Source organism: Pristis pectinata, chromosome 10 (assembly GCF_009764475.1).
Source record: "Pristis pectinata isolate sPriPec2 chromosome 10, sPriPec2.1.pri, whole genome shotgun sequence".
NCBI lineage: Eukaryota > Metazoa > Chordata > Chondrichthyes > Rhinopristiformes > Pristidae > Pristis > Pristis pectinata.
In genome coordinates this window covers 23,836,558-23,850,962 of record NC_067414.1, presented here as the reverse complement: position 1 = coordinate 23,850,962, position 14,405 = coordinate 23,836,558, and the positions used below count along the sequence as shown (strand labels likewise).

Sequence of the window (14,405 nt, the reverse complement as noted above, 5' to 3'; positions counted from 1 at the left end):
GTATCGAAGGTTCCGCCTTTACTGGATCTCCGTTGGAACGGCGCTTTTTTGGTCTTTGATTAGCGCCTTTCATTGCATGTATTTTTTTTAACGAAGAGGGATTTACAACAGGATTGGGTTTTAAAACCGCCTTAGTTCCGTGTGACTTGCTGCAGTTTAGCGCTGGGAAGGTTCACCCTCCGGTGACCAGGCGGTAACTAACTCCGTGTTTGTCCTCAGTATCACTGGCACGGTGCCGCCTTTTCCTCAAGGCGCCAATTAATTAACACGATTTTTAACAGTCCAGTCTTGTCACTAGATCCGGCGCATCTCCGCCCTTTTCAGTCCCCGGCTAATGGAAACGAAGGCGCCTTACCGCGCTGGTTTTGGGGAAGGGGGGACGGTGAGGGGGTGTGTGGTGGGGGGACGGTGGGGGGCGGTGGTGGTGGTGGGGGGGGTGACGGTGAGGGGGGTGTGGTGGGGGGGTGCGGGGGCGTGTTGGGGGTGAGGGGTGGTGGGGGGTGTTGGGGGGGTGATGGGGGGGTGGGGGTGAGAGCCGAGGGGTGGAGATGGGCGGAGGAGCTGAGAGGTGGGATTGGCCGGGGGGGGGGGAGGGAGCTGAGGGGTGGAGATCGGCGGGGGGGGGGGAGCTGAGGGGTGGAGAGGTGGGGGAAGAGCTGAGGGGTGGAGATGGGCGGGTGGGGGGTGAGCTGAGGGGTGGAGAGGCAGGAGAGCTGAGGCGTGGAGATGGGCGGGCGGGAGAGCTGAGGGGGAGGGTTGGGGCGGAGATGGGCGGGTGGGGGGAGTGCTGAGGGGCGGAGATGGGCGGGGGGGAGAGCTGAGGGGTGGAGATGGGCGGGGGAGAGCTGAGGGTGGAGATGGGTGGGGGTGAAAAGCTGAGGGGTGGAGATGGGCGGGGGAGAGCTGAGGGGTGGAGATGAGCGGGGGGTGAAGAGCTGAGGGGTGGAAATGAGCGGGGGGAAGAGCTGAGGGGTGGGGTGAGAGCTGTGGGGCTGAGATGGGCGGGTGGGGGAGAGCTGAGGGGTGGAGAAGGGCGGGGGGAGAGCTGAGGGGTGGAGATGGGCGGGGGGGAGAGCTGAGGGGTGGAGATGGGCGGGGGGAGTTGAGGGGTGGAGATGGGCGGGGGGAAGAGCTAAGTGGTGGAGATGGGCGGTTGGGGGAGAGCTGAGGGGTGGAGATGGGCGGGGGGAGTTGAGGGGTGGAGATGGGCGGGGGGAAGAGCTGAGTGGTGGAGATGGGCGGTTGGGGGAGAGCTGAGGGGTGGAGATGGGTGGCGGAAGGGAGCGGCGATTAGTAGTGGGGGACGATGCAACTTTTCCTTAACTTTACCCCCCCCCCCCCCCCCGCCGTCCACTGTGAACCTTGAACCCACTCCACCGCGGAAAGCCGCCGATCTTGGACCATCACCCCCCAGAATCATTAATCGCCAAATTAACCCTTTCCCCTCCGTGGCACCAGACTCCCCTTGCCTGGTAGGTTGCAATTCTAAAGCCTTAACCACATGGCCCTCCTTATCCGGGCCCGTCTAGGTCTCACCCCCACCGTCTGTTTTCTCATATATAGCTAACAAATATGGGAATGGGAGGAGGGGGTTGAAGTAACTTAAAACCCCACAGAATTGCCTTGGTGGCCTCTGAGTTCTGCGTTGATTTCTTCATCTTGCAGGAGGTAAATTAATTGTTGGAAATCGCAGGATAATCCAGGAGGATTGGAAACGCTGAAGGAGCCCAAATGTTGGTTTACACAGCCGGGAGGGTCCGCAGCCCGGGCACACTCACCGGTGAGACACGAGAGAGGGACCGTCATCAGGGTGTGTGACCCGATTGTTTCAACGTTGTGGCTTTTGACCGGGTCCACGGTGCGATTTTATAAACGCATAACAAGCAGATCTGCGGAGGGGGTGGCGTGATATTAGGCGGCACGAATTTTGTTTCTGGTTACAGTAATCCGCTGTTCGCAAAAAAAATTATGTAAACATCACACAGTGATAAACGAGGCTTTTGCAACAACTTAATTCGATCTGTTTAGAAAGAAAATATCTCCAGATGTAGTAGGGCGGGGAGGTCTCCAGCGCTGAGCGTGGCTGAAAACTGGGCGAACATAATGTTTGAAGGGAATTTGGTGCGTTTGGCTTGAACTCATCACTTCATTCGTTTATTGGGAATATTATGGGAGCAATGTTTGTGATTCCATGCCCAGGATATAGACACACACACACACCCCTCCCACACACAACATGTGACGGGGAGGACTGAAAGCAGTCACTGCGAGCCCGCAAATCCACACGCGCGAGTGTGCCAAGGCGCCGCCGAGGCTCCGCTCACTTTGTGGGAATTAAAGATAATTCATCCTACAGCGGAACTGCACGCCGCGTATTCAAAGTACCCAAAGAGAAAATGTAAAGAGAAAACAACCTGAGGTTTAAAACCCGAGGCAAGAAGGAAACGAGTGCGTTTAGCACCATTTAGGGCGCTATTGAACCAGCTGCTAAGGCACCCAAAACCCGAGGCATTAACGAAGTAAGGTATTTATATTTCAAGTCTTTTGTGAAATAAAACAAATATGCCTTTACGTCGCGATTAACCTTGCTGGGACTGTACCTAGCAATCCAATTTTAAGAGGATCTGTGCAAAAGGTGGTTGGATGGATTGATTATAAGTTTCAAAATGATTGGCTGCATCAGAGCCGCCCCGATTAGCCACTGAATAGATCCAGCAGATAGATCGCGTTTTGTTTATTGGACTGCAGGCCAGGATAATAAAATGGTTTTCCGGGAAGCCATCTCGCCCGCGTTGAACAATGCGCATGAAGCGTTCACATTGTGCAGTTAACATAAGGGCGCTCTGTCTCCTTGGTTGGCGGCTAGTTCACTGATTGTAAGGCTCAACAGAACGCGCCCCTTTAGTGGCGCTGGGCAGTCACCCAGCCATCCTTGGCTCGGGTGTCGGCCTGAATGATAAGGAAGGGCCCATTCTTCGTCAGTTCTGCATGTGGACGCACGAGAGGCGGGCGCAGTAGTATATGGATAGCAGACTTTTCTGCCTTAAATGAAGTCCAGGGACGCTTGTGACTTGGGCGGCGCGATATCTCATTGGGGAAAACCAGGCAGCCACTCTCTCTTCCAACGTCCCCCTGCATGGTTTGGGAGACTGTAACGCTGGGTACAGGGTTCCTGACAATTGTGAGTATTAATTTCCCCTTTTTTTATTAGTTCCATCGCCTCCCACTTTTAGGAGCGGAGCGCCCGATTACCACACGTATCACCTGCTCTCAGGTACACGCAACTACGGGTGGTTTGATTTGATAGAAGGGGTTTGATTCTGAGGACGAAGTCGACCAGAGCCACTTTTGGGGGTACAGCAGGTGGCAAGAGGAGAGGCATCCCTAACAATGTGTGAATGAAGCCGCCCGTCCGTGAGGCGAATGAACAGGTGAAGGGCAACTGGGCAAAGCGCTCGGCTAATTGATGTTTTGAGGCAAGAACCCAGCGCCGGTCTCCCCCGACACCCAGCTACTGCACGGAGTCACCGGGATGGCGCATTTGGCCGGAGTTCATTTCTCCGTGTTGTGCTCCCCCTCACTCACGTCATTGTAGATTAGCATCGCCACCCGAGCAACTCATCGGCTCGCACGTAGATCGATCCGACCACCAGCTCTCCCCGCGCAGTCCGCGCACTCACTACCAGAGTTTGCCGACTCCTTTCGTGTGCTTTGCTGAGGTCCCGAGCTTGAACCGATTTTTCAATGCAAGAGTATACACACTTTTCATAGGTAGGTTCCGGCGCTTCAAAACGGGAGCTTTCTCAAGAGCTGTGTGCGGTATTGGCGGACTGGCTACTGGTAAATTGGTGCAATTTCTGCGGCAACTGTTCCACCGGCTACAGGCTGACCCGTTTTCCCATATTCTACGTTACTCCCATCGGTGACAGTCCGAGCCAAGGAAAGGATGAATGCAATGATTTGGCAGGTTTTTAACTTGCAAATATAATAATATTTTTTTGTATCTTTTTTTGGGATATCAGCTTTCAAATCGACCTTTTAACACAGTGGGCGCCAATATCTCCAAGATAAAGTCGCGCTTTATATATTGGTTCGGGTGTTAGGGATGAGTGAGTGACATTTACACGCCAGCTTTGATGTGGTTCCTTCCAAACCTTATCCCGGGACCACGGCGTGTAGATAATGGAATGGCCAGACGAGGTCGCTGGAATCCTTAGTTTAGCGCTCGGCGCGTCGCTCGCAGCTCTCCTGCAACAGAGGCTGATATGTTTTCCTGCGGTCTTCCAGCGTACTCCACAACCTCCGAATGTGCTTCTGCGTTTCAATGACTACATCATAAAGTGTTAAACCGGCAAGACAGTTACTGCCACGACCTCCTCTGCTAGTCCAACCATCCCGGACTGTATTCTGGTTGGTAACTAACTTCCAAGCTAATAAACTGTTCAGTGCATTTTAAAGGATTTAAAGGCTTGCTATCGATCACCGTGCTTTGAGAAACCAGTTCATTCCAGTTGCTGGGACTCGTAATAACCTAAATTGGCAAAGATTTTGTAATTTAGAGATACAATTACTTCTGCCATCTTTTCTGAGACAAGGTGGCTACTCGTTCCACCTTGTGGGTCAGGCTAGACGTGGACGAGCCGGGAGTTGAATGGGACACCTCCAGTTTTATGTCAGATGATCTCAGATGTAGTGAGGGTCTGGTACCGAGAAGCGACGAGTATTTGGTTGACTGGCCTTTCCGTCGAAATGCAACAGTTTTTGCCAGTTTCGTCACTGCCCTCCCCCAACAAACGCACACTCACACCCCAAACACCACATTCCGCGTTCCGAGTCGCAGTTTAGTGCATAATCTCCGGGGAACAGTGCTGCGTATAATAGTTCTTATGCCAAAGGTTATTTCAGAATATTTTACTGGTTCAATGACTGTGCCCCGTATAAAACTACCGCCACGACTTCCTTAAAGTAAAACCCGTGTGTGTGTGTGTGGGGGGGGGGGGGGGGGGGGGGACGAAATGCATGATTGGAGCACAAATGGAACAGGTGCCGTCCCTTGTAGACACCGCTTCATTCCTTCTCTCCCTCGCCATCCCCTACCCGGATACATACACAGACCGAAGGGTGCTGGCAGCTGATCCGTGGCGGTTTCATGGCTGAGTTGACTTCACCTATCCCGGCCTCAACACTGACACCCGGGACATTTCTTGCGGCGAGTGCATGAGAGACACACAGGCTCTGGGAGAATCCTGTCTGCTCACCGACGGGAAAGGGTTTTAATAACCCCGGGAGGATCAAACAGAGGGCCTGATGTGGATGCCGGGGAGCAGCAGCGGTAGGGCAGCCAGGCATCTGCACCGCTCTCCCACTCCCGCTCACATCCTAATGCAAAGCTTCACGTCAGACGAGCGTTGTGTGTGCAGCAGTGCAGCGGGGCGCTCGCTTATTTTTCTAGATGTCCTTTTTAAAAAAAACAATTGATTGATCTGGCGTCTGAATGCGTGCGATATTGATTCTTATCATTGGATCTTTGTACCCATCTCTCGTCTCTCCTCCTCCCGCCCCCACCCCCCTCCACTCATCCACCCCACGCCCTCCCCTCCCCTCCTTTCAGCGTCACCGATCTGGACTTGTGGATGGATTTCTTCAAGAATCTGGGAGTCTGAAAACATGGATGCCCCACCATTCCTTGCAGCGGAAGAGTGCCTCTCTGCGCAGTGAATGAATGAAGAACATGCGGGGATTGCTAATGGTTTGGGAAGCATATGCTGTCTCCAGTCGCGCTGCCTCTCTGTGACCATGTCGTGATCTTTTCAGTGGGCCATCGACCGCTCTTGCTCGCCGTCAATCCAACCCTGCAGTGGAACTTGATATTGATAACACAAAGAGGGGAAACACGCCCTGGAATTGATATACATACAAAAATCATGAAGATTATCTCTCCGCTTCTAAACAGTCTGGTCTTTGAGTATTCGATTAGACTTTTCCTGTGCCTCTTGGGGATGGGGTATTCGCAGGGAATGCCGCACGTTTTAAGATTTGGTAAGATTTTTGTTTTTTTTTCTTGATTTTATCCTATGTGATTTGCAAATGCAGGTTGCTGAACTTGCGGGCGATCGGTGCGGGCAGGCTGCAGGTTCCGTAGTTGACCCCCGGTAAATGTCCTATTCCGTTTAGAAGATTAAGATGGTCTGGTCTGTTTGCTGCAGTTCTCTGACAGACTCGCTCAGCTCGGCTTCTGCTCGCTCCTGAGGATGAGCTGTCTGGCGGGACTGACTTTGTTAACCTTGCAATCTCTAATACTCCGTGGTCCAATATATTACTTTTTTTTAAAAAAAGAAAATATACATTGAGGGCTATAAACTGCTCGGAAGATTATCCAATTCCGCATGAAGTTAATATTCCGGTACTATCGGTCAATACAGAAATGGGCTTTTATTTCCTTGTCTTGTGCGGGACAGGACACTGGCGTCCTCAATGTGAAAAGAGTGAATGATGTCTTTGATGGAGAACTACCCGGTGTCTCATCACCCATAGTTGATTATACTCGAGCACTTAAGTCAAACTGTTTCGCACAAGCATCTGTTCCCAAAACGGGAGATTCTGCCCAAAATTATAAATCGACTGTTTCTGACGAGCAGGCGAGGCTTAAAGCTGACAGTATCGGCAATAGAAGTGCGTTCATCTCAACTTGTAACACAGAAATAAAATGCCCACACTTAGGAGATTCCTAAATGGATCTGAATAGTAAGTGCAAAGAGCATGAAGTCTTAATAAAGTATTTGAGTGTGAATATTAACAGCTGTAATTAATTACAAGGACAGGCAGGCGAAGTTCTATGTGGAGTGCCGGAGACAATTAAAACCCACCAGACGAATGCGCGAAGACAACTGTTAATCAATTAGCGCTTTCTGTTTGCAAATAATTTGAGAATCAGACGCCTTACCGAGGCAGATTTGATCAATTAACCGAGAGGGAGAGAGAGAGAGAGAGAGTAAACAAAGTCTGCCATTAAATTCTAGCATGTGTGAGTGTAAATATTGGATTTTTACTTTGAAGTACAAGGCGCTACTGTTTGCAAGGCGATATGGAGAGGGGGGTTGTGGAGAAGGGGCGTATCGAACTTGAAGAATATATAACCGGCTCCGGACGCAACAAGTTCCCGGAATGAAAGCGCAAATGTGTTTGAGCACTCTCTTGATAATAATCACCACACCAGCTTGCTTATTATTGATTCGGTCTACTGGGTTCACAATTGTAGGGTATTGATAATTTCCATGTAGTCACCGGTTGATCTGAACAGTTGTCAACGCTATCAAGAGCGATCCGCTCAACAGAATGACATCATTAACCCATCTTTTAACACCCTCAGCGACCTTTTTTTTGTTAATAATGGTGGTTGGGGAGAGGGTGGGCAAGACGGAGTGTATACAGTTTTCATATACTCTGGTCTCCCAATAAAATTATATCATAATCACCCTCTCACGACACGCACAGCTACTTTCTCACAAATACTATGCATCGAAGAGCGCATAAAGCAAGTTACAGCCAACAGATGGTTGCTGTAGGTGAGAATATGTGCATTAACCGGCGCTTGAGCTGCTACGGTATTTGTAAAATAACGGCTGGAAGTTGATGCAATTCCTTCGTAATTTATCCGAAGGATCCACGATGTTGGTAATGGTTACATCGCCAGAACTTATCCCCAACAGCTCGATTATGGCGTTTCAATGAGGTCTAGAACAACACTGGAACATTTATTTAGATTGCCCTCGGCTTAGAAATGACGTTTATTATATCCGCTTGGATAGAAAGAATTACGCTTTAACTACTAGCATGGCGGATGTTATAATGCGCGTGTAATGCCCTTGTAGTGTGGTGTCCGACATCCAAGCAGACAACAGCAGGATCAAAGTACAAAACTACAAGGTCTTTCACTTTTCCCTGACTATATTTCCTGGTCCTTCTGAAGCGGCGTCCCCCTCATTAACACGGCGGGCGCCCACCCTTTAGGTTAGAGTCCTTCCACCCAACGGTGTCAGGACTGAAAGTTGATTGGATCTAATTCTATGTTGATGCACGCCGATCTGTTTCTACCGTATCCACACACCTCTTGTTAATATTTGTGATTACCACCCAGACGGTAAGAAAAAAAACCACGCAGGCTTCCCGTTGGGAAAAAGAAACACCCTGTCAGGTTACATCCCAGATCCATTTTAATTTTGTAACGATCCACTCTGGCGTTTTGAAAGCAGACAGACCGAGATTTGCAGCGAGCTTGCATCACTCCCGTATGAACAGGTACTTGTCAAGAGCGAGAGAGAGAGAGACAGCGGTTTCAGCAAGCGCTGTTTAAAAGGCAGGCCACATCTTCAATGTAGCAGCGCTATGGCAACGCGCTTTGACTTGAAGTATTCCAGCCACCGCATTTGAAATGCACCATTACCCCCTATTGCCTTCTAACAGTCAGAAAAAAATATTCGCCAAGTTGCCATATCCCACATTTGATATGGATTTTTCTATTGTTAATGGGGGCGGGATGGTGATGCCGCGTAACCACTTCTCCTTTTCACTGGAGGGGGGGCGGTGCGGGGAGTGGGGGGGGGGGGGGGGGGGGTGGTGCGGCGAGTTAGGTAGAGAATCCAACTACACCGGCCAGTGCATTGAGAAAATAAAGTCGTGCGATTAGACGTTACACTTTAAGGCTGGTCTATTGCCCTCGTATACGATGTTTCTGCTGAGAATCGATCAAGCCAGTTAAGTATTAACATACCCTACATGACAGTAACCTTCACACCATCAATGCTCCACAGAAAGCTTTATAATTGTAACATGTATTTTAGTAGCTCTGGTCAAAGTCGCAGTCACCATCTCCCTTCATTCCCCACCCTATCCTATACATTCCTCCAATATACGTCAAAGACACCCGTACGAATTGCGCAGAAAATATTTATTTCTGATTTAGTAAAAGCTCCTATTAACATTACATGCCGCGCTTCGAAGGGCTACGCTTCTTCGAGCGAGACCAGCGAAGACAATCTTACTCTAGGTAAAAAAAAGGACTCGGATTTGGTTTCACAAATATTAAAAGTCGATGTGTTTTCAACAATTAAGTTTACCAGCAGATTGCCGATCTGATTTCTGTGCCCATCGTGCCACTACTTTGGGAGGGAGGACTACGTAAGACAGCAGAGAACCCGGGCTTTGGCCCGGTGTCTTTATACCGATGAGGACGGGAGTGCCCTGCACACCTCCCGATGTGCCGGTGAACTGATTACTCTGCTACAGGAGTAAGAGTGCCGATTCTATTTTCAGCACTCAGGACAGCGGCATCGCATCCGCAACCAACCCTTCAGAGACAGCACTTGACAGTGCTTTCGACAGCAGCCAATGATAATCGCAGCCTGGATCAAAAGCAGATAACACCGTGAATTACAACAAGCACAAAAGCCAAAGTCGATCGAAGCAACAGGCAGTACAGTGACACAGCCTGAACCATAAGGGCAGCCAGCAGCGACATCAGGAACATAACCACACACTGCAAGAGGCAGAGAGCAACCGTACTCACAGTCTGCGTCCCATTCACAAACGGAACCACAACTATAATCTGAGTTATAACTGCAGCCAGATGCATGGGCAAAATCGGAAGGATGCACCAATGGGCTCCTTATGCATAGCATGATTCCAAGGCCATGGACCCAGGTTAGATTTGCGGCTTGTTTCCCTGAACTTTTCCCAGACTGCCATCACCCCTCTCTGAACATCAATGAGTTGGTGCAATAAGAGGTATGCACCAGAACAGTTTCAGAGAGATCGTCCCTTTCTCTTGTCAGGTGCTCGACTATACCGGGCACTAAAGCGCCATGACTACCTACTAGGAGGCAAGAAATCACCCGAACGGCAGGATGACAAGACCAAAAAAAATCAGAGTGAAGAGGCGGTGTTGGAAGGATTGGAGCCTAACAAGCAACTGGCGACATTAATGGACGGATGCGGTTCCCTGGGCAATATCCCTGAGCTACTGTTAGCTGGGACACTCGAGAGGGGATGGGAACAGGCAGCAAAGGGCGAACTAACAGACTGCCGCAGAGAGCCGGGGAGTCCAGCCCAACACAGCACTGGCGTTTCGGAAGGGCCCTTGATTAACGCTCTTGGCTCGCAGTTCCTTGCACTCATCCAGATGCAAACACTTCCACTTACAGCGACCATTTTCTAAAATGAGGCTATTTAGAGAAATTAGGTGGGGGTTGCTTGGATTTTGTTGCTGTTGTTTTCACCCCGATCATGCGTTGCCCGCGGAATTAAACTGCCGCTCACCCAGACAAAATCATAGCTTGGTCAAGACAGTCATGGAATGTGTTCCTACCGGCACCGACAGCTCGGCGATAATAAAACTCAGCAGACCAGGCAGCTTCTGTGGAAGGAGAACCAAAGGCAACGTTTCAGGCAGAAGATCTTTATCAGATCCGATGAAACTTCATCCGACCTACATTGACTCCGTCTCTCCACAAATGCTCTCTGACCTGCTGAGTAGTTCCGGCATTTTCTGTCCTTAATTCAGATTCCTGGTACCTCCCTTTTGGACGAACAGTAGCTCGACCTTCCAATGGATTACAGATCCCCCACATCCCTCACAAGTTTGAAATTGTATGGGCAAGTGAAGGGAGAGCCAGAATAAATTAAGATGACCAAAAAATGGGATTATCCCGGTGAAAAATACTATCAACGGAAACATCAATATGATAGGTCATTACCGTGTAATCGATCCTTTACCTGGCTGCCCACCCCTTCCATACACCTGAGAATCTAACCATCTAAGCATTAGAAGAAATTCTTGCAGAACTTGTTAATTTAGAACCCATTGTATATGAAAGGTGGCCATTTCCCCCATTAATTACCACGTAGATCCCTGTACCATGTTTGTCTAATCTTTATTTGCTGATCTCCCTGTATGTATTTTCTCTGTCATACCTCTCGATGTAATAAGGCATGTCACACTATTAATAGAATTTATATTTAAAGGGTTTGGGAATGGTAGCAAAATGGGGGCACTGAATGGCACAACATTGTCATGGAACAAGAATTTTAATGGTACATCATTGTGGTTGATTGTATTAAAATGTCTTGTAGTAGCTTAATTGAAAAAGGCAATGGGGATTAGCTGGACATAGTGTTCTATAACTGTAGAAGAGAATAAAAATGATGAATGCCACATATAGCATAATTGATGACCTGTGATGTGTGGCAGAGTGGAATGAAGTCTGGACTCTTATTTTTGAATCCAAATTAAAGATTACACAGTTTCAACATCAAGGGACAATCAGATGTATATTAGCTGTTCACCTAATAATCAGTTAGCTTATACTATAATATATAAATACACTTGCTTTATCTTTCAATCACAAAAACAATCAGACTCTTGTCAGCTCACTGACCACCTATGTGAGGCTGTTGTTAATAATGAGAAATTATGTAGGTATGATCAATGCCCATGATCAATCGGCGCTTGATGCCATTATAGAACAAATCCAGTTAGCACACTAGATATTGTGATAAAATAAAGCACAGTCTACAACCTCTGATGTTTAAAATATTGATGAATGCTTGATACCATATGGTGCTCACCCACTTAATATGAGTGGAAAACAATGTGCATAACCGTGAACATAAATGGCAAATTTATGGAAAACTATTCTGTACATTGTGCTTGGTGCAGGAAACACAACAATGAAATATAACTATTTACAAATGAAAAAAAATAATTAATTGTTTTGGAAGTATATTTAAAAATAACCATTCAGTCTGTATTGCATTCCTTTGTAAGTGGATAGACATAATTGAAAACATGGTAGCAATTCATGGTTTTAAAAGAAATGGCAATCCTGAAATGTGTTTTCCAATTTTATTTTAGTGAGAAGGGTTTGGGAAGAAAAGCCATATATAAATTTACTGAGGGTTTTGAAAATATATAAGGAAATTTGTTCATCAGGAATATTTTAATATATTTTTAAAATCACAGTTAGAAGATACCTATGTTATAAAAAGTGAATCACACTGAGATAATAAGTAACAACTCACTGTGTGTTTATATTATACTTAACACAATATACCACTTGGGTTACATAAGTTCCGCATTAACCTTGGGTACCTGGCAATGGATATGTTTCATTATATTGTTCACAAGCTTTTACTCAAAGATTTGCTTTTATATAATCACCTCTCACATATTGAAGTCATGGCTATCTGTAACAAATTTGAATGCTGCTGTTTAATAGTCATCTCAAACACAGCTTCTTTTCTTTTACTGCATGGCGGTAATCCTGGTGTTCCAACCATTATTGATTGATTGATTGATTGATTGAATTACCAAAGCATTAAGGAACCAGCCACTGCAAATTAAACCCTAGTTTAATTAAATACAAGTTCCAGAAAAAGTAAGCATAATATCTTTGCATTGGCAGGACCTGGCTTAGAATCCAGCACAGGCTGATGAGGTGCGAAGTCTTACTTTTCTATGGGTTGAGAGAGTTCCGTAGAAATGTGCTTGAATTGTCAGTCCAGCACATGTTAGTTAATAAAATGGTAATCTCCATCAAGGCAACCACAAAAATATCAGATGTGGAAATTAAAAGTAATTAATACTACTACAGCAGAAAATGTTTAGTGCTGCGATATGTTGTTGGGGACACATGCTGTGCTGTATTTAATATAAGCGCACAATATCTGAAGTACAAAAATCTTTATACCTCACCTTTGCCACTTAAATGAGTGAAAAATTAACAAGAAAGATATGAATATGATATTATAGTCACATTTGTAGTTTTATAGCAGGTTTAATATAGTAATTTAGTGAAAATGGACTCCAAAAAAAGTCAAAGAATGAACTTGATCAAAGCTATGGTCAAAGAGTTTGGCTTTGAGTAGGCTTTAGAAGAGAGAAGTCTTCAGGTTTACGAAAAGCACTGTGTGATGGCTGCTGCTGATGATACCATAGGTAGACTAGGAAGAGAGTAAATCAAAGCAGTCCAGAGTTCAGAGTTAGAGATAGATAGATAGTGGGGTAGGGCCAGGAGAGGGTTGCAAATGAGGCAGAGTTGGAATGCATGAAGAAAAAGGACAGGTGAGGAATTGATGGAAATTGCTGAAGAGAAGGGTGTAGGACAGGATGTGAGACCAAACTTTGGATGAATTATAGTTCTGGACAGTGGAACTCAGAAAGCATAAAGTCTTTGTAACTCTGAGCCATAATTCCGGGCATTTGTGAGTTAGTTACTAAAATGACACGCAGTCATTTATCTTTCAATGCATCTCCATTATCGTTCAAGTATAATGTCAAATGATTCCTTATTTATTATTTTATTATTTGGAAGTTTGTAAAATGAAACATTGAAAGGAATGAGGATAATGAAAATCAGGTTCTCCTCTAACAGCAGGCATTGCAGTGTAGGGGCAGGCACCGTAGTGTAGCGGTTAGCAATAACACTATTACAGCACCAGCGACCTGGGTTCAATTCCAGCCACTGTCTTTAAGGAGTCTGTACGTTCTCCCTGTGACTGTGTGGGTTTCCTCCGGGTGCTCCGGTTTCCTCCCACATTCCAAAGACGTACAGGTTAGGAAGTTGTGGGCATGCTATGTTGGCACCGGAAGCGTGGCGACACTTGCGGGCTGCCCCCAGAACACTCTATGCAAAAGATGTATTTCACTGTGTGCTTCGATGTACATGTGACTAATAAAGATATCTTATATCTTGCAGAAATGGCTGAGAGTGGTTTATATTCAATGTCTGTTACATATGAAAAAATGACAACTGCTTTTAACAGATAATCTAAACAGCAATGAGATGAATGTCGCATTAATCTGTTTTTGTGCTGCTGGCTGAAAGGGAACATTAGAACAACTCATAAAATCTTGAATGCTTACTAGAACTAATGGAACAGATTTACTATGCCTTGGTTTAATACCCCTTCCTGAAGGATGGTACCTGTGACAATTTGGGTTTTCATAGTTTGGCACTGGAATCTGAACCTGGAATATGCACTCAAATTCTGCAGTGGATCTTGAGTGATAAAAGTTATATTAGATTACAGAGATTACATTTTCTGAACTAATTTTAACTGAAACACCACTTTTACTTCCTAATAGTCGAGGATTAATTATCTGCCTGTTTTCATAAGAATAATGCCTTGAAATACCCACAAAATTAGGTTTGCAGAGAAATATTTTGCTATATTGTTCACATTTACTGGATATTCTTAGTTGTCTAGTCCATTTTAGGAAGAAATAGCTTATCTTTTTCTTGTTCAAATACAAAATTCCCCTTTATTTTGTTGGGCCTGTTCTCTGGTTTGCTTCTCTTTTTTTCCTTTGTTTTAGATGTTTCTGTATTACAAGATTCTTTGGGGAAGGG

General features: G+C 46.5%; 1 protein-coding gene across 1 annotated transcript in view; it reads left to right on the top strand.

Annotated features, from left to right (window-relative positions):
* Positions 1 to 3,078: 3,078 nt before the first annotated feature.
* The window catches only part of LOC127575007 (glutamate receptor ionotropic, kainate 2), a 358,965-nt gene continuing 347,638 nt past the window's right edge, over positions 3,079 to 14,405 (top strand). The window contains exons 1-2 of the mRNA XM_052024597.1: positions 3,079 to 3,181; positions 5,612 to 6,039. Coding sequence (XP_051880557.1) covers positions 5,763 to 6,039 — 277 coding nt within the window. The 5' untranslated portion in view covers positions 3,079 to 3,181; positions 5,612 to 5,762. The remainder of the gene's footprint in view (positions 3,182 to 5,611; positions 6,040 to 14,405) is intronic.